Source organism: Aythya ferina, assembly GCF_964211825.1.
Source record: "Aythya ferina genome assembly, chromosome: 5".
Lineage (NCBI taxonomy): Eukaryota > Metazoa > Chordata > Aves > Anseriformes > Anatidae > Aythya > Aythya ferina.
In genome coordinates, this window is record NC_140301.1 from 52,341,418 (window position 1) to 52,360,577 (window position 19,160).

At 43.8% G+C, this 19,160-nt stretch overlaps 1 protein-coding gene across 5 annotated transcripts in view; it reads right to left on the reverse strand.

The window, feature by feature from the left end:
- Positions 1-19,160, reverse strand: part of BCL11B (BCL11 transcription factor B) — a 95,972-nt gene that overhangs the window by 39,438 nt on the left and 37,374 nt on the right. For 3 of the 5 annotated variants that reach the window (XM_084519642.1, XM_084519641.1, XM_084519643.1), the window contains exon 3: positions 14,092-14,307. The exons of the other annotated variants lie outside the window; for them this stretch is intronic. In XM_084519642.1, coding sequence (XP_084375768.1) covers positions 14,092-14,307 — 216 coding nt within the window. The remainder of the gene's footprint in view (positions 1-14,091; positions 14,308-19,160) is intronic. 5 annotated transcript variants of the gene reach the window in all.

The following is a 19,160-nucleotide window of genomic DNA, read 5'->3' on the forward strand; positions in this document are numbered from 1 at the left end:
CTATCAGACACATAAATACAAATATCTCACCAGCATCATTTAGAATAGTCATGTTCACATCAATACTTTTCTGCACTTCAAGAAAAGAAAGCTAAGGAGAGAGTGGAAAAAAAAAAAAAAAAAAAAAAAGTGAAAGACAAAAAGCAGGTTTTGTTTTTTTTATAACCTGAATGTATGACCTGGTAGGGAGAGAGCAGCCATATATTTTCTTTTGGTCCACTTTCAGATCTCTGATCACAGCATATCATTTGGGTACTGTTGATTTTATAGCACAGATAGGCACAGGTCAGGAAAAATCATTAGAAGCAATCTAGAAGTCCAGGTTTTACCCCAGTAAAGTGTGGTTACTTTAATGGAGAAAATCTAGCTGCTTAGTTTAGCACCAGCTGTGAAAGAAAAAAAAAAAAAGAAAAAAAAAAAAAAAAAAAAAAAAAAAGGATTTCAAGAAATAATTACACTTGAAATGAATGTCATTATAGTTACTTCCCAAATGGAGAAGCCAAATAAATGTAAAACCAACCTCTCCCATTCTCAGCTGCCTGCTGTATTACAGTCCTATTCAGGTACCAGGGAAGTGGAAGGTCACACAGGAAGTATTTTTCCTTACTGTAGTTTTTACATCATGACAGAACAGAAACCCTGTGTAACCAGAGCTCTGGGATGCTGGTACCTATCCTTTTCCATGACTCCAAGTCCTCTCCGAATCCCTTTTATCCTTCATCTCCTCTCCTCTCTCTTTCCTTCTCTCTCCTGTGACACAGAGGCATCCCAAATCAGCCTGATTTATAGACAGCAAGAAAGATTTGTGTTGGGCTGTCTGTCCATCTGTGAAATAGCTTCTAGTCATAGGAATTATATGAATGGTAATTCAACATAAAATAAAAATGAAAAGGACATTTCACAAAATTAAAAAAAAGGAAAATCAAAGTGACAAAATGTGTTAAGCAAACTATTTTTTCTCTTTGGTTTGCTGTAATACTGGAGAATATTTTTTAAAAGTCCAGGAAAGATTTTTAAAAGAGGCTTTAAAAAACAAGTACTCTCTGTTTGTTGGAAACACTGGCAATCCTACTGCCATTATCAGAAATGCCTGCCCATGGCCAAAATTTCTGAACTTTAACATGCACTGGCTGCTGACCTACTGTTACACACTGGTTGGGAAGGCATACTCCGATAACCAGGAGAGCACTGCTTGTGAAAAAACTGTAAAGCATCATGCATTACCAAACTGAGGAGCCCACGTGAAGCAGTCCTGTTTGTACCTGCTTTTATCTAAAAAGCTGTCGCCCTTATTGTGTGCAGGTGTACGACAAAGTTGGCTGAACGCTGCAAAAGCTGATCTTGTGCCCAGGCAATTTGGTCTTTTGCTCTTTCCCTGCATGCTCTCCACAGATCTTCATGAACTCAAGCTAGAAAACTTTGAAAAGCATTTGGCCTTGCTTGCCAGCAATGCTTGAGCACCTAGCCAGTCCACTAATATAAAAGAGAACTGTACCAGCTTCTTCTTTTTTTTTTTTTTAAGGGTTGGATTAGCTTCAGAATCAGAACTTCACATGCAATAGCACTAGAAACTGAACTTACCTGCCCTTGGACAACATACCAACACAGCTTGGTGAGTAAAAACCCAGACTCAGAGTCCTGGTTGTAATCAATTCACAGTGCATTTCCCTGAACTGGAGTTTGTCAAGCACTTCTGACAATTTGAGGATAACACTGTCTTGTGTATAGATAGCTCACAAGCAGAGAAAAAAAAATACCTGGAATACATTATTTGTTAACTGTTCACTCAGCTCATGCTAGGTGTGTGACTCTGAACTGTATTTGGCATCTAACATCTCTCTTTTGATAGATAGCGATATCTCAGCAGCCTGCTCTCTGAGCCAGTGCAGACAAGGAATGGGCAGCACACGTTCATCAAACCAACATCTGCTTTCAATTCTCATTTATAGATGTGGAATCCTTTCAACTGGACATTAATCATTCTCTACAGCAGCAGTTAGATACTCAAGACAGATCAGAACAAATCAAATTAGCCTTATTTATTAAACAACAAAAAAAAATCCTAGGGAGTAAACAGAAAAGACACCAGACCATTCTGTGTGCTGAAACATAAAAAGAAAAATAAGATACTGAAACACAGGAGCCTAAAAGCTTTCAGGTGCTATTTTCAAAGCCTCAACTGTAACCAAATAGCAGAGGGCTCTGCTGCAGAATGCCTCATGGATTATTTTAGCAATAAGGTATAATTGAAAGGATTAACGTGAATGTAATGTTTCCCTTCCAAAAATTCCAGGAATGCAGAAATGACTCTCATCTGCACTGTATGACTCACGGTTTTAATGCTAGAACTTCATTTTCACTTCTAAGGAATTCAAGCTCAGGGAAATGTTACCACAGAAGTACTCAGACAATTGACAAAGGAAAATCTCTCCCTCTCTTGCTGCAGTTAAACTAACCTTAAAAAACATATCTTTGGAGAGTCCAGTGTGGTTCAGCTTCAGGCAATGGACATCCTGCACACTCAGGGGACCTGATGATGAGCAAAATTCTTCAGACTAGCTTGTACCAAGCAAAGCAGCTTCCCCGTGCTGGGTTTCCCTGGCTTAACATGGCAGACAGCTTTCAGCAAGCAAGATGGGGGACACTGCCACATTCACATGGGAATTCGTAGCAAAGCATCTGTAGACTTCAAGATGAATGTGGACGAGTCTAGCGGAAGGTGTGCAGCTACACACCAAAGATATGATGCTTGCTTTCTTTGTCTTTCCTTCCACATGGAGAAAATGCTTTTGTTTTTTAATGAGGAGGCAATGTACTATGTTTGTCACAGCAACTAAGTGGAGAAAAGCTCTCACCATCTAGATTACATGTATCAACAGCACTTTAGGGTCTGTTATAATGGAGGCTAAATGTTAAGCAGATGAGAAGTTTTGTGAAGGAATATGTTTGAATGGCAAGCAGGGCTTGGCCTTCCACATGCACAATGATCCTCGTCTGTCTGTGCAATAGATCACAAAGCCCATCAACTGCCTACCTCCAAAAAGCCAGCCCCTGGCACACACAGTGGTGGAACGAACAACTCCAGATACCACAGCCTCCCAGGCTAATCCTTCCCTCTCCCTTCCCTGCTCTGCATACACCTGACTGCAATAACAGCAGAGATACCATCTGGGGTTAGCTCGTTACGTGTTTATTGCCCCTTTGTTTACTTCTTCATAAATATAAACTGTTGTTACCTGCGCATACCTGTGCATCCAGCCCAGTTCTGGTGAGCCTTAAAAGCCCCAAATTGAAAATAGCCTAAAGATGTGAAGAATCACAGCACCGCAGTCCAAAAGGCAGCCAGCTAGCTGAGGTATTTAGGGAGAACCATTGCAACATACATCATGTACGTATGGTTTTATATTTAAGATTTCCTGGCTCGGAGGTACTATGTTAGCTAGTTAGACGTGGTTATAAATAGAAGCGCCTGCTGACATTAATCACAATAGTTTGGAGATGTGGCTACCAATGTGAAATTACGGGAGGGACAGGTACCTTGCAAAAGTGAGCCTGCTTTATCATCGGCCAGATCATTTATCAGCCAGGGAAAATAACCTTTCTTCCATGTTCTGTGATCTCATGCAAACAGGAATCCGAGTAAGCGAGGGAGGAAAGGGCCTTGTTCTTAGATTTGATTTGGTTTTTCATTTGGTTCAATGTAACTTTAAGAAATATTAATCTGTTCCTTCTTTTAATTTCATCTGTACCACTGGCCAAGAGAAATGCACTAATTTATAAGTTGAAGCAAGCCTTGAGATAATGTCACCCACCATTCATCCAAATTTGTCACTAGCATCCCATTAAAGCCGTAATTATTTTTTAATTAAAACTAAGGAAGCTGGCATGCGTGTGCCTACTTTATACATCTGTTATGGGTTAAAATAGCTTTTAAAAAATGTTTTTTTAGACCGCAGTCTTTTGTGGCCATGGCCTATGCCAAAGAAAACGCAAACTTGCTTATTTTCTCCATGGGGCGCAACACTGCCTATGTGTGCCTGAACAGATTCGACTGGCCGTGAAAAGAATTCTAAATAAAACACAAACATGGAATTTGGCAACGCCACAGAAGCGAGCTTAAGACTAATTCCAGCATGCGGACGGCTCTCACACAGCAAGTCTGGCTCCACTATAAATGAAACCAGGCTCTGTAAAATCGCCAGTAAAGTTTGAGTTAGGATTTAAAGTGACAGCACACTTATTCCATGGTTTAAGGGGGGAAAACACACACACGCGCACACACGCATGCCCCAGCTTATTAAGGAAATTCATGCTGGCCCAATAAGTCTGCATGTTGCAAGCTGTGTTTACTTTCAGCAGTCGTTTCCATTAAAAAGAAAAAAAAAAAAAAAAAAAAAAAAAAAAAAAAAACTTTGGACTTGATTTTTAAAAGGAAATTTAAAAAAAAAATGCTGTCATTATTACTGCAGGGCCCAATGGCAGAGGCAGCGGTGAATGAAGGACCTACCTGACAGCAAGGCTCAAAAGCTGTGTTACGAAGGAAAGAGGCACAAAAGGTTGGGACAGAGCAGGGGAAGGGAAAGGTGCAGCCAAGGAGAAGCTCTGTGGCTGGGGCGGCCGTGGGCAGAGCAGCCCGGTCTCTGTTCCCATCAGATAGCCCAGCCAGCGGGCTGGTGACTCACTGGGACTTGCTGGGAGGGAGCCGAATGCTGCATGCTGCCAGGAGAGGAGCAGAGCTAGCCCGGGGCACTGCCAGCCCCTAGGCAACCCCTCCTGGCAGCCCCACTGGCCCTAGGGAGCAAAGACATCTGCAAAGGAAGAGAAAATGAGGACGGAATGCCGGTATTTGCCCAGTTTTACCTTTATACAATAAAATAAATTTAAGAAATCCCATCTTAAAATCACAAGGCGTAGCCTGGCAAACTTAACAGGAAAGGGCAAGGACCAAATTATTTAAGGCAGTGATGGCAGTGTCTCCCACACACCCTTACGCTCCCTTATGGATCTGGGTGTTATCGGGCCAAAGAATTTAAATTAAACCTCAAGTGCCCACCTCAAACCCTGACCATTGAGTTTTTCTTCAAAACAGGGAGAGCAGGTCGGAAGGTTTGCTGGCTGGAAGCCTCCAAACACTGGAAGAGCTCAGACATTTATGAGTGCACTCGAGTGCGCTAATGAACTTTGACAGTGGTGGTGGAAGCAGGGGCAAGCACCACTGTAGCTTTCACGCTGCTCCTTCTGGAAAACTCGCAGAGAAAGTATGAAGAAAACTGGGGGGAGTTCACAGCCATTTCTTGGGATTATTTCACAACTATTTGATGTATCTACTGATTACAGCAGGGTTTGGCTTCAATAAGCTAGAGAGTTTTGAAGACTCTATATTGACTTCTACAATCAGTTTGAGGAGAAACAAACAAAAAAAAAAAATAGGGAAAGGACTTAACTTTTTTTTATTATATTTTATAAGGTTCGGCAGAAAGGTAAAGTTACTCACTAATCTTGTCCTGACCGTAGGCAAAACCACAATGATCCTATTCCCAGTTTAATCAACAGTTCACACATTTTTATAAAGGATTTAGATTAATCAATCCGTAAACACTCAGACCTGATTTCTGGACAGCCTTTGCATTTTAAACCTGCCTCTACCATAATAAGTGAATTTACTCTCTCCCTGTTCAACCAGAGGAGAGAATACCCCAAATTTCCTTCAGAAGATCCAAAATGGAAAAAATACTTCCCCCACAGGCAAAGGGCTTTACTGCCATGCTGAGGTCTATCTACATTCCATTAATTTTTGTTTTTTCACCTTAATCCCACGATCACTTTTAAATGGTACTTGTTTCCCAAAAATGCTCTGATTCTCACTCAATTCTCTGTAGTTTCCTGAATTTCGTAGCCCAGATTCACTGCTGGCGTAAAGGTACAACGACACTGACCTCAGAAAATGCCTCCTGGAAAGATGCTCAGCTAAGCATCCCACATGCCACAGCAGTCCCTAGCCCATCCCTCAGTGGACCCCTGGCTCGCTACAGTGTGCCCTGGAAGCATCATGTTCGTCACGCAGCCAAGGAGGAGATGTAAAGATCAGTTTTAGATCAGGGCCTCACGTGAAATAATCTAGGTCAATACAGGAGATGTAAGAAGACAGTCTGACACACGAAGAAGATGGGGTGCTCTCCTCCCATTTCCAGGGGATGAACTGATCACAATGCATGGACAATTGGCTCCAAATAGCCAAGTGACATTTAAACAAGCATAATGGCTGCAGGTATGCTGTACAAACTGGCCTCCCTCTAACCGGCAGTCCTTACATTATTAGCACACACAATAATTTAAAAAGCATTGTTTCATGGCATGATTCCAGTGCCTGCTTCTCCCCACTGCCTTGCTTAGTGCCTGCATTAACCTCATTCTATAAGTCCCAGGACCTCTGACTCTTACAGCTGAATTCATAAAAAATGTAAGCCCTCACTATGTGGGATTTTTGCCTGCTTCCTTCCAAGTGCATGTTTTTCTGACTCATTGAACCTGGTTTCCTCAGCTTGTGCTACAGCAGGTTGCATTAGCTACAATAGGCACCCATGCAAATGGATTGATTAAGAAAAAAACAAGAGGGAAAAAAAAAGATAGCAAAGGCACATGTTATGCTTTAGCCTACCAGATTCCTGTACATGCTACAAAAATGCTTGGAAAAACCCTGTCCAAAAGAAAGCAAACAGCAGAAAAACGTATGTTGCCAACAGTTGCTCAGCTGTTTACTGCTCAGCAGAAAGGAGGACCAACACACAGCACAGAGGAGTCCAGTGGGGTGCACACGAGATGCACCAGCATGGCTTCTTTGACTCAAATCCCTCTCTGAACATAAAGAGTCCCATCTGAGAACAGAACTCTTCCTTTCGTCTATTTTTATGAAGCATTCAGAAAAGGAAAAAAGGACCCAGGTCGTCTAAATGAGGCAGCTCTGGAGGGACAGGACTAACTTCTTTGCAGAACCATTCTCTGCCCTAAACCTGAACCACACCAGAAATACATGATCCAGTCCCTCTATAAAAATAAATAAATAAATAAATAACATAAAATATAGCCATTTCACTGCAAAATGTGTAATGGCCCACTCTTGCTTCTACCTTTCCTACTCTGGCTTGTGAACTGAAGAGCAGTCCTCATCACAGCTACCTACACCATACACTACTGCTTGCCCTACTTTTGTTGACACAAAGCATTATATTTGTTCACAAGAGTTCCATCTCTGTGCACACAAACAGAACAGCCCAGTTCACTTCCTGGCACAGACAAATACACAAACACATCCGCATGTATCTGACAGAAAGAGAGGAGAAGTGATGACAAAAATCTACTGCAGAATGGGCAGAAGAAGACTCCATCCTGAATATGCCAGGTGAGGCTGTACAAGTGAACTGTTTAGCATATGCTATGTACAAGTAAATGGCAATTTACTGAGGAAAAGAAAGAATAATTGCAAACATTTATGCCTCATACATGTGTATGAAACAAAAAATCTCTTAGAAAGCTTGCCCAACCAAAAGGCAAGGCACCTGACAAACACTACCCCTAATTTTGTCGCTTTGTAGGTGATTGCTTCCTTCCTTCTCTTCCTGCATTTGATTTCTTATCTTCTTCAGAAGTGCTCACCAAGAGACACACAGACAACTCCCTGAAAAGGGTGGAAAAGAGGTGGCAGCAGGGAGAGGCTGGTCCTATCCAGCAAACCACCCACCTAACACAAAAGCGATTCCTCGCCATTTGCTGAGTACAAAGATGCATCGTACCACAACTTCAAAGCCAGGTCTGTTCTTCCTTTAGACAGCTGAGGTGTTTCTGGATGTATTGGCTGTTGATAGCCATGGGGGTCCTGAGCCTTGCCTACTGTGCCCCATTAGAGTAGTCTTTATTTATGCTGGTGTTTTCTGGAAAGTACTGCACAAGTGCCAAGAAAAGAGAAGACTCTGATTTGTTTGGGTCTTCTGTCAGAGTAGCAGGCAACCTGCCATCAGCAGTGCCTCTTTGTAACCAAACTACTCTCTCCCTTGTAAAGTACTGATACTCTCAAATATTACATGAATCAAGAGGAAAAACGGGGTGTTATTACTGATGTGAATGACAAAGCACAAGAAAGGAGCCCTGTAAAAATAACTGCTCAGTGAGAGAGAGAGACCAGAAATGTCCATCCTTTGCTTTCTCCCAACCTCACCTTTCACCTCACCTCCCACCTGATACCAATGAAGCACATTTGAGCTGTAACAAAGATGGATCAGTTGCTGCGCAGTTCCCTGGTGCTTACCTAGACAACAAAGTCACCTAGTCCTAACCCAGTCATCCCTCAGCAAACTCTAAAAGGAAATAAATTCATCCATATCAATAAGTAAATTATAAGAGCACCTTCATCCATCTTGTTCCTGTATTTTTAAAATTTGATTGTGGCCAAAGAACTGCTGGCTGGAAATTACCCTTCCCCCAGTTCGTGCATACACCCTTTAAAAATGCAAAATCTAGCCCTCTATTTCAATATTTCTGATGTCAGTGACCGGTGTCGGCTCTCCCCATACAGTAACTGCTTTAAAGCGCTGCATACAGCACTGCATTAAAAATTAATTACACATGCTATTTTATTGATAGTGCATAATGTAATGAGCACCAGCTGTGCTAAACATCCAAACTCCTTTTTAAGACAGCTATAAAAAAAGAAAGAAACTGCACTTCCAAATGCTTCTCCTGTCAGAGGAGAAAAACAGCAACATCTTGGATGGATTTGAAACAGGATTCTTTGATTTAGCTCTCCATTTGGAGCGTTTGAAGAGTTCAGACTCTTGGGCTCAGCATAGTGGTATGCGATCGAGTTAACTCTCTAAATGTTGGACCCATTGTCTTTACTGCAGGCAATGTTTCTTGCACCCTTTTGTCTTGAGACTACAAGATTCGGTTCCACCCGTTAATATTGCAATTAAGAGCTTTTCATTTTCCTTGGATGTCTGGAAATTGCAGGCATCCACTTTAAAGCACCTTTAAATATCTCTATTGCCCCTGCTGGTTCTTAACTTTAGGTAATTAGGACTTACAAAGTTAGAGTGATAGGGCGCCTGTCTAGAACAAAGCATCAGCCACACGTAAATTGCCAGTGCTGCTGCCCCATGCAGCACCCTAATTTTAGCTGCCTCTTTGCTCTGTTAAGATACCATCGTTACCTCTTGGCAAACACACCATCCAGTCAAAATATATAAGTTTGCAATTAGCTACATCTCTTTTGAGTTTAGATCTGAGTTTAATATCTGGTGAGAAAGAGAGCTGCGCAGACAGACAGGTCACATATGATTTTAATACTTGGATAGATGGATGAACACAGAGATTGATAGATAGATGAAAAGATAAATGCATACATACAAACTGATGCATATCTGTTTTTAGCACATACATCTCTCACACAGCCCTGCACTCTGTAAGTACTGTGCACAATGTCAATTCTACTATAGCACACACTAAATATTTCCCTAAAATAAATAAATACATGTAACCATGACTAATAGGGCACCTCTCCTGAATATTAGCCAGGTACTTTAAGCAAACCTTTTCTTTGTGGAAGAAAATGAAAAAATACATTTTTAAAGGGTGTCAGGGAAGCTGCCTTCAGTCTTTGTCTGCCCTCTGAACCATATACCCAAAATATGTCTTTCTCCTCTCAAAAAAACACCATAAGCTGATCAGAAATTGAGTTTTGCTGGATTATTTTTTTTATATATATTTTTTAGATTCCACTCAGCAAAAAAAAAATTAGGAGTAATGTATCAGCCATCGTCCTGGGACTTGATGAGTTGGGAGGTTTTTGCTGGATGAGTTTGCATTCTCTGCTCTGATTACTGTTTTGTTTTCCATTGATCCTCCTGTGTTAATAAAACCCAGTCTGGAGTGAACAAAAGCTTGCTTCTTGTTCTAGTAAGAAATGTGCCGAGCACATACCATATCATTAACATAAAAGTTTTTGAAATAATACTGCTTTCTAGACAGCCTGTATTAATTGCAGCAAGCTTTTTACAGCAGGGTGGTCTAATCTAGCTCTTCTTATTGGTTGATTCCAGTTATAAAACCAGCACAAAATGAATACTGTGATGTACTTGAAGAAGGAAAAAACATTCTTTTAAAACCTATTATTTACTCACAGGTACTTCTTTTATCTTTATTGCCACCTTAACCTTTGCTAAGAAAACAGAAATGATGCAGTAAGTAGAATTTCAGCAGCCAAGTAAATTGATATTAACTTTACAAGATGACCGTGTGATTTTCAGAATGTCCTAATGACTAACACAGCTGATTCCTTGAATTAAAAGGAGCTTGTTCCACTCTTCTGAGCTATGGCCCCATGCCTTCCCCTGTTTTAGCCCTTCAGCTTCACAGCCCTGTCCATTAATCACTGCTGTCCATTCCCGCTTGCTGTTTTTATATATGCAACTAAGTATCATAATTGCTTTCCACCTCCTTCCATCAGCCTACATGTGGGAAGCAAGCAGTTTCGCTGGTTGGCTGAATGTATGTGTACTGGGAAGATTTAATTATCTTTACAGAGATATATAAAACCCTCGCTCATGGGCCCAGGTCCAAAGACTCTGGATCAGGTTTGTATCTGAACGCAGGCAGAAAGGATAAATTATTGTCTGTGGCACTGCAATCCACTTTGTCTTACACCGATCAGAGTTCCTTTCCTGGGGCTTTTACACGGTAGGATCTTCAGGGCAGGGACTTTTCTCTTTGGAGAGCACATTGTAAAGTGCCATGCACTTCTGTGCTGAGATTTTCAAAGCTCGTTTCTCGTTAACTTTAATGGGAAATGGGCATCCAAATCTCTTAGGCAGCTTTGACAATTTAAGACTTAATGTACAGTATTAATAAATCAGCATCATAAAAAGAGCCTTATGAAGATGTATTGTGAAAAAATAGCCCCACAAAAAACATTGTAGTGTATGTGTGTATGCATACAGGCATATACTTTTCTTTACATAATTACGTCTCTCAACAATCATTTGCATGTCTCTGTTATGCAGAAAAACCTGTGTGCATTTTACAGTTACTCTAAGCAGTTGCAATTCATTGAAATGAAATAAAAAGCAGACTCAGAAAAGCACCCTAATCTGGCAAGGGGTAAAGCAAAATGAATGCTTTGCCCATTTATATTTTAGATCCAAGCTACACAACCCTGTGAATTTCATGACTCTATTCCAACTTCTAATTAAATAGGCACTAAAAACATTTAAACAGGAGAACCCAATTCAGCAGACAGAAGCCTCTGAGGCAAAAATAAATAAATAAATAAAGAGACAGGGAGAGAGACTTTTCCAGTGGCAGACAATTTAAAAAATCACGTAGAAAAAACATAGACCTTCACCTGCACATTCCTCACCCTGTGGTGCCTTGAACACAAAGAAAGGAACAAAGACAGGAGGGACTGCACTGTCAGGAGAGGTGCTGGAAACCAAGCGGACTTCCCAGCATCGTTTGCTGTGATCGAAGCTGTTATCAGCAGCACGTTTCCTACAAATCACAAACTGCTCTGGACGAGGCAGAGGGCTTCCCATCTGCACAGCTAAATGCTACTCAGCTGTCTAGGCAATCGCTCCTATCTAGGTCCGAGATTTACAAACACAACTCTTCCACGTTCAGACCCCAAACCCAGCAGGTTGGGATCCCCAGCACAAAACTGCTGGGCCTGATCTGGTAGTGCCTCACAGAGGTCTGGGAGTACCTGCAACTTCCAGCCTTCAGGGTCGCAGCCTGCTTGAGAACTGCATTGAAAAACTCCAGGTCCTGCATTAAATGAATGCTGAAAAACAGGAAAGGTAAGAAATGATGAAGGAGGAGAAGAGGCGGGAACTGTTGATGGCTTTTGTTCAAAGAAGGAAACAATTCCTCAGAAGCAAGAACGGAGCTGACAGAATAAAAGGCTAATCAAGTCAGAGAGACAAGCAGATCTCTAAAGCTGTAGCAAGTGACTATTGTAAATGGCTATATTAAAAAAGAGGGCACAATGCAGGGATCATCACTAGATTATTAGTCAACACAAAGAACTCACTTTTCTTTCATTTCCACAAAAACATTTTGAGTGCAAGAAAGATCCTGCGACTCCTGCTACAGGGTTTAAAGCATGTCCAGGCTCATTTACTAAGGGAGCTAAGAAAGGGTTAAACAGATATAATCTCTTTTTCAAGGGAAGAAAATGCTTCTTTCAAGCAGAGCTTGACCAACTACTGTCATAAACATGTATCATGCACTTTGATATAACCTATTCTCTAAGTGCCACAGACTGCAGCAGTAATTACAGGAAGCCATGATAACAGGTCTCTCTCTCCGCAGAGCTGGCATCCTTCTCCCAGCAAACACACCACTCTGAAAACTGGCCCTGCACAACTCTAAAGCGAGAAATGAAAGTATGTAACACACCAAAGCATCGCTCTCCCACCTCCTTTAATCAGTCATTCCTTCCTTCCTTTTTAGTTTTGCTTCCTTCCCTCCCCACCGGCTGTTGGCATCAGGAGCAATGGGGAACCAGGGCATCCAGTTTGCTCTTACAGCTACCTGCCTACCAAAGGCACCTATGTGCATCCTGTGTTGGTAAAGAGAGCAGGAAAAAGGAGATCAGTTCTAGTTTGCTTGACCAGCTGGGAAAGGGGGGAAGCGGGGCACCTATATGACTTTCTCATTCAGCATTCACCACTCAGAAGCCCATCTCCACACCATTTGAGGCCAGCTAGTCAGCCTGATAATGTCAGAAAAGCAGAGCTCAATGAGAATAGCATCCCACCATGCTGCATATGGTAGCATGGATGAGAAATCACACCAGGTCCAGGGACGTCACGCATTGCTGCATGCCCAGCACAAGCAGCTGGGCACAGGCTGAGCCCAGATGGGAGGCTTGGGAGCCTTCCTCGAGCACCACGAGCTTCACCTGGGGTCCACAAATTGAGACGTGCAGGGACCTTCTCGTGAGATAGAGCACGCTGCTGCAGTACCACTGTTAATGTAAAGAAAAAAGTTGACCAGAGCTAACTTTTGCTACTTTAGGGGGGCAGAAGGAGCCATAGGCCAAAGGATTTACTCATCACAGTCCTTGCTGTCTCTAATGTCCTCACACATTACTTATCCAGCACCATTCTGGGAGCTCCCTATTAAAGCTCCACACGCATTAGCGTGAATGAGGGCTGCAGGATCTGGCCCACCACAGCTGGACTCCACCATAAGTGCATGCGGATTTCACCACAGCTGTATTTTCTTTTAAGCCCCCCACCCACCCCCCCATTTTCACCTCTCCAGCCTGCAGTTCACCACAGGCCCAATCTTGCAACTGAGCCACACTCAGAAACACCCACTGATTTCAAAGAGATTGCTGGGTCTGAAAGGATGGGGTCTGGCAACCGTATGGCCGTGTCCTCTTGGGCTAGCTCAGCGCACCCTCATTTCCACATCACTTTCCCCTCCTCGCAGTGACAAAAGTCAGGCATCCAAAAGGAATAAAGGGAAAAAAAAAAGCTGCTGGGGGAGAGGGGAGAGATGTGTGGCAAGTTACCAAGGAGCATTTTCTCAAAGCAAGGGAGAAAACTGCATGGAGCACATACATCCTGCGTGCATATGGGCTCAGAGAAAAGCCTTTAATACGAATGATTAGGGAAAAAAAAAAGGTGTGGGGGGGGGAAGGGGGAGACCTCAGATGTTAAATGTTATCCAATTAAGCTTAAAATAAACAGCCCAGAGAGATGAAATCTTGATACCAGGGTATCACATTCTGCGAGGAGTCTCAGACATTTGTTCACAACGTGGCACAAACGGCCCGGCAGCGGCCGCTGGTGACATCTGAAGGTGGGCAGGCAGGAGGGGAAGGATGGAGGGAGGAGGGAGCCACACACCCCTTCCCGCTCCCCATCCTCTGCCAGCACGGGGAGAGGGGCAGGAGGGAGGGCAGGGGGTGTTTGGGACATTTTCACTGCCTTCCCCACATAACCCAGCAAAGGCAGCTCTCCCACAGCAAAGATGACATCACTTGGCAGCACTACTGACCTTCAGATAGCAACAAAAAAAAAATGTTTCTATTACCTGACAACTGACAATGACATCCAAATGTGCCTGACGTCTCAGTCTGAATCTCAGTCTGAGTCCCGCCAACTGAGACTGCACGTGCACCACAGCAGGGCAGGCTAAGGCAGGGCGGGAGAGAGGCCAGTGCGCGGAGAGGTGACGTGATGACGGATGTGTGAGGGTGGGAGGAGGCAGCTATGGGAGCCCCCGGCAGGTTTGCAGGCCTGGACGGCCCTGGAGAAAAAACAATAGAAAAAACTGTCAGTCGGACCTAAGTTTGAAGGGACAGAGGAGGCATCATCAGAGGGAACGGGTGAGGCGGGGGCTGGCTGCCTAATGCACTACGCACTTGCTCTGCACTGCTCCCTGGGGAAGGAGCCCTTGGGGCTCGCTTTGGGCTGGGGAAGAGCAAGAAGGGACCTGGGGGCCCTGCGAGCCCGGCTGGGGGCACAGAGAGGGGCAAAGCGGGGGCACGGCTGGTCCTGGTGCAGAGGAGAGCCAGAGGCGGCAAGCGTCGCCACCAGCACTTGCTCAGGGACCGAATCAAAAGGGGGATTATTGTTTTACGGCTGTGTTAATGCATTTAGCTGACACAAAACCGGGCAGGCTCTCTGCCGAGCCGCTGCTGAAGCGGGCTTGACACACCAGCGCAGACAAAGTGCAGTGACTTGGAGCTCAAATGGCTTCGGAGGGGTGCCAGGAGCTGAGCTCCCAGAATGAGGCATTCACGGGCCACTGTGCTGCCCGCCCGCCTGAGCCACAGCCAGTTGTGCATTTTGCATGCCCCCATTATGCAGTCCGCTTCCCTGTCGAGCCTGCGAAGAATGGAGCAACCTTTTTTTTTCCTGGTAGCTGAAAAAATGATATTGTAACCTCCAGCTGTATTATTTATTTTTAACCCCTCTAGGAATCACCTGCCATTTCAAAGCTGCCTTTAGACTTCTCTCCTGCTCCACTGGAAACGCGCACTCCTTCTGGCACTAGTCCAGACGGAGCTCCATGGTTTTGAGAACTCAAACACAAGCCTTACATATCGATATACACCTGCACAAATACAGACAGGCACAAACAGACATGCACACGCAGAATCAGGTAAGAGCCACATTTCTGGCTGGTGCAAAATCAGAAGAGTTCAGGGGGAAGTTGCAAGAACAGCACCGCTCTGCATCCCACCCCGTTTATTTAAAACTGCCCTCTCCGCTTAATTATTACATAAAGGGGAGCTACTAATCAAGGGCAGTTTCTAAATGAAGATATGCGGTAGACTGGTCGCCATTAAAAAGCTGGCATTTGCCAACAGCTACCGCACAGTGGTAGGTCAGAAACCACAGTTTCCCCCTTTGTTTAGATCAGGAAATACGTGTGCTAATTGTGGGGTATCTTCTGGCAAATGCTCTCTTCTTTTTTCTAAGGGTGGTGATTCTGTCTGTGCACACATGCACGCCTTGCATACATGTGCAAACACCATGGCAGCAAGGAGAAATATGTTCACCCATGCTCCCTTCGACCCTAGAAGAGCAATGTTTCGAAGGGAGGCTGTCCACCTCGAGGATCCTGGTTCAGAAACCAGGCCTACGTGTTGATCTGACAGCTACACATGTGAGGCAAACGGGGATACTTCATCCTTGGCACAGCATCCAGCGCTCCAGTCTGCAAGGACTGCATTTGATTTTGTCGTTTATCTTAAATGGCTAAGAGACCACCAGAGCAAAACATTTGTGTGAAGCTTTTGCCAAAACCACAAGTGAAGAGTCTAAATTCCCTGTGTAAATACTTGAGCTTCAAGCATCAAGGATAAAATTTGTGCTCTTTTGTGAGGACTGGTTTTAAATAGAAGCCATCTCTGTGGCGCATGGAGCAAGGAAGAATTTTTTATTTTCGGGGCTCAGTTGCCTGGCTTTTGCAACTGTTTTGATCTCCCTGGAAATACTACACAGGCAGGTAATGATAACTACTATCTAGACTGTACTGATGTTGCATTAGGGGTAGAAATGTATGCTAGGCACATGGAAATGGATGTCAGACACTGATTTCTGTATGTTCTGTAATACACATGAATAACAACCTTTTTCATGGAACAAAACTTAACACAAATTCCCTCCAATTACTTAACAGTTGTATCTTATATTCTTGATGTAATAAAAACAACTAGGCTGGACAAGACAAGGTTGAGCTGCCTGGGCACTTATCCTTGCTGGGAAAGCCGTGAGCTTGAAATCTGGTTTAGAGTTGGACCACAGCTGCATCTCAGATGGCACCTAAACATGTCTCCGGCCCTGCCATGACAGAAGACCCAGGTCTTGCTTTCACTGAGTCCCTCCCAAGTCATGATGCCATATTACAGCCCTCAATAGGGTTTGGAAGCAGCCTGTCATACAGAGAAGCACATGAAGCCCACCAAGTCCACCAACAATCACAACTGCATGTTGTTTTAATGTGGAGGTGCATGGGTCCTAGCCCGCAACCCTACCCTGAAAGTGACAGCCCCTCCCCTAGTGTTGGTGGGTCCCACCTGTCTGTTAGCAATTAATTTGATACAATCTGCATATCTCTGAGCTGTATAAGAAAATGCTAAGAGGTCACCAAGAGGGTAAAGAGTGGCCCTCCCTGCTCTCATCCAGTACGTTTCCTCTAGTTTTGAAAGGAAATTAAAGTTTCAAACAAGAGGTTTCTAACCCCCGGGGGAAAGGGATCCTGTAAGAACCTTCCAAGAGAGCTAGTGGGGGCAAACCAGCCATCCACTTTAACAAGGTGCCTACTAACTGTATGGGAAGGATTATATGATCTGGTTTCCAGTGAAGGGATGGAAAAGAAGATGTCACTCAGAAGGCTTTTTTTTGTCCTTTCATTTATATATCAGGAAATTTAAAATGTGCCAATCTAGGAAATAAGTAGGAGGGAGAAGAAGAATGGACAAAGAAAAACTCTGGCAGATCTTTAAGGAGACCCACTACCTCTCCCTGAAATGATAAAACTGGTGCTGTCAGACCAGAAGGCTGAGTCTGCCCCTACAAGCCATTGCAAACCAGGCAATTCTTTATTTTCCTTGCTACTACTTCAGGGTTTGCTTCTTTGTCACGGATAACAGGACGGTCCTCTAGAACCAGATTGATTGGCAAATCATGAAGAGGAAAATTGTATCCACTGCCCTGGAGGAAAGGCGTGGAGAAAAGGAGCACTCCACCGTTAGGTATGCAACACTTCTTTATAGCTATAGAAAGAGTAACAGTGGAACTCTGCAATGCTCAGCTTGTGTTTGCTAAGAATATGCCCATGTTTTACCTCTCTAGCTCCTCTTCTACGGTATTTTTCCCCAGATAGCCTCCCTATTTAAAGCTGAACATGAAGATGAGGGTTGTGCGCTTCCTCAGCTTAACTGCTGCAGGTAATGGACATACACAGACTGAGCAAACCAATAAAAACATACCCAGCTATGAGTAGACAGACAGATAGCTGCCATCCTAAGATGGTGCAGGAGTTTTCTACTCAACCCATGCAGCACCAGGTGAGGGAAGGGAGCGAGTCTCTGTAATCCTATGACAGATTGACTGCACCACGTTGCACATTCATTTAAAAAAGCAAACACTCCCGCAAGCACCTGCATGTCACACAAGGCACAATGACAACCTGCAAGAAGGGAAAGCAGACAGCAAGGACAGCAGTGCAATCTTACAGACTGATCTGGAAAAACAGATCAATTTGGGGTGAATGTGTGCATGCATGCAGCTCTCTGTCTCTCCATGCACACTGCCATGATGTGCAAGGTTTGAGTCTCCTCTTGGGCCAGCACCATGAAATCATCCACCTGCACTGCAGATCTCAATTACATATTCTGCATTCATTCTGCACGGATGCGAGGGGGAGTTTTGCACATAGCATGAGTGTGGTACATGCACAGGGACTGTCACAGTGCAAATAAAAGATCTGCATTGCTGATAGGAAAGGAGGATTTTGTCCTTATGGCTCAGCACATACTCACTGCCTGCACATGTCAGTAGCTCCCAGGTTGTGTTGACTCCCAGACACTGCTAAAAGTATTTTTTTTTTTTTTGCTCTCTGCTATTTTTAAACTTGCAAAGAAGAAAATAAGGTAAATTGGACATGACCCCAGAAGATGGAAATGAGCATAAGAACCTAGATGAACGTGACAAAAGCCACAATCAAGGCATAAATTGCATCCTTTTGTTGTCCCTCTCCCTGAGCCTAGGCATGACTGGCCATATGACATGGTATATGTAAAACATCACGCTCTTCTGGCACATCTGCAGAAAAGTGCCCGGGCAAAGCACAAAGATGGGGCTACAAGCAACATTCACAACGTCCCATCTCCGACTGAGGACCTGATCTTAATTTAAGAGATCTTGTTTTATACCTCATGTTGTGTGCAAATGCAGCCATGTGTAGCTGTATGGCTGGTGCATCCCTCGGGGTGCTGTGTACTTGCTGGGAGGGTGACTGCGTGTGTCTGCACGGGCAGACAGGCAGGTGCACACGCAGACGTGTAAGCCACTTAACAGGGCACGAACCAAGTTTTTGTGTGTCTCTCTGTGCCTGTCTGGTGATGGAAAATCAATCAATGGCTGGTTAAAGACTAAAGCTCAGTTCCATTATTAAAAAACTCTCTCTTAATAAAAAGAAAAACATCTGTTCAAACAGTGAACAGCTACAAATTCAGAGCGCAGGCTGCAGCCTCATCCCTTCCCTGTGCCCATCGTGTTCAGGGAGAGTATTGCAGATGTTCTGAGATGGGTTTTACATGTACCATTGTAGCAGCCTTAAACAGACACATCCAGAAGTGAAAGACAGATCTATTCACTAATCTTTCCAACAGATTTTTTCCAAGCTTTTTCTCAAACAAGTTGTCTCATCTGTATTATACCATCTCACACGAACCATTCCCCCATGGTGTTATATCTTTCTACCGTGTCTTTTCACACAGGCACCAACAGGACTGAAGGAACCAAATGTGCACAGCACACGTGCACACACACACACCTATGCACATACACACACGTTAGTGAGACAGAGGCAGAAACGTTTCCAACAGCAACTAGGAGAGCAACGAATGCCCACCCTGCAAGGGGCAG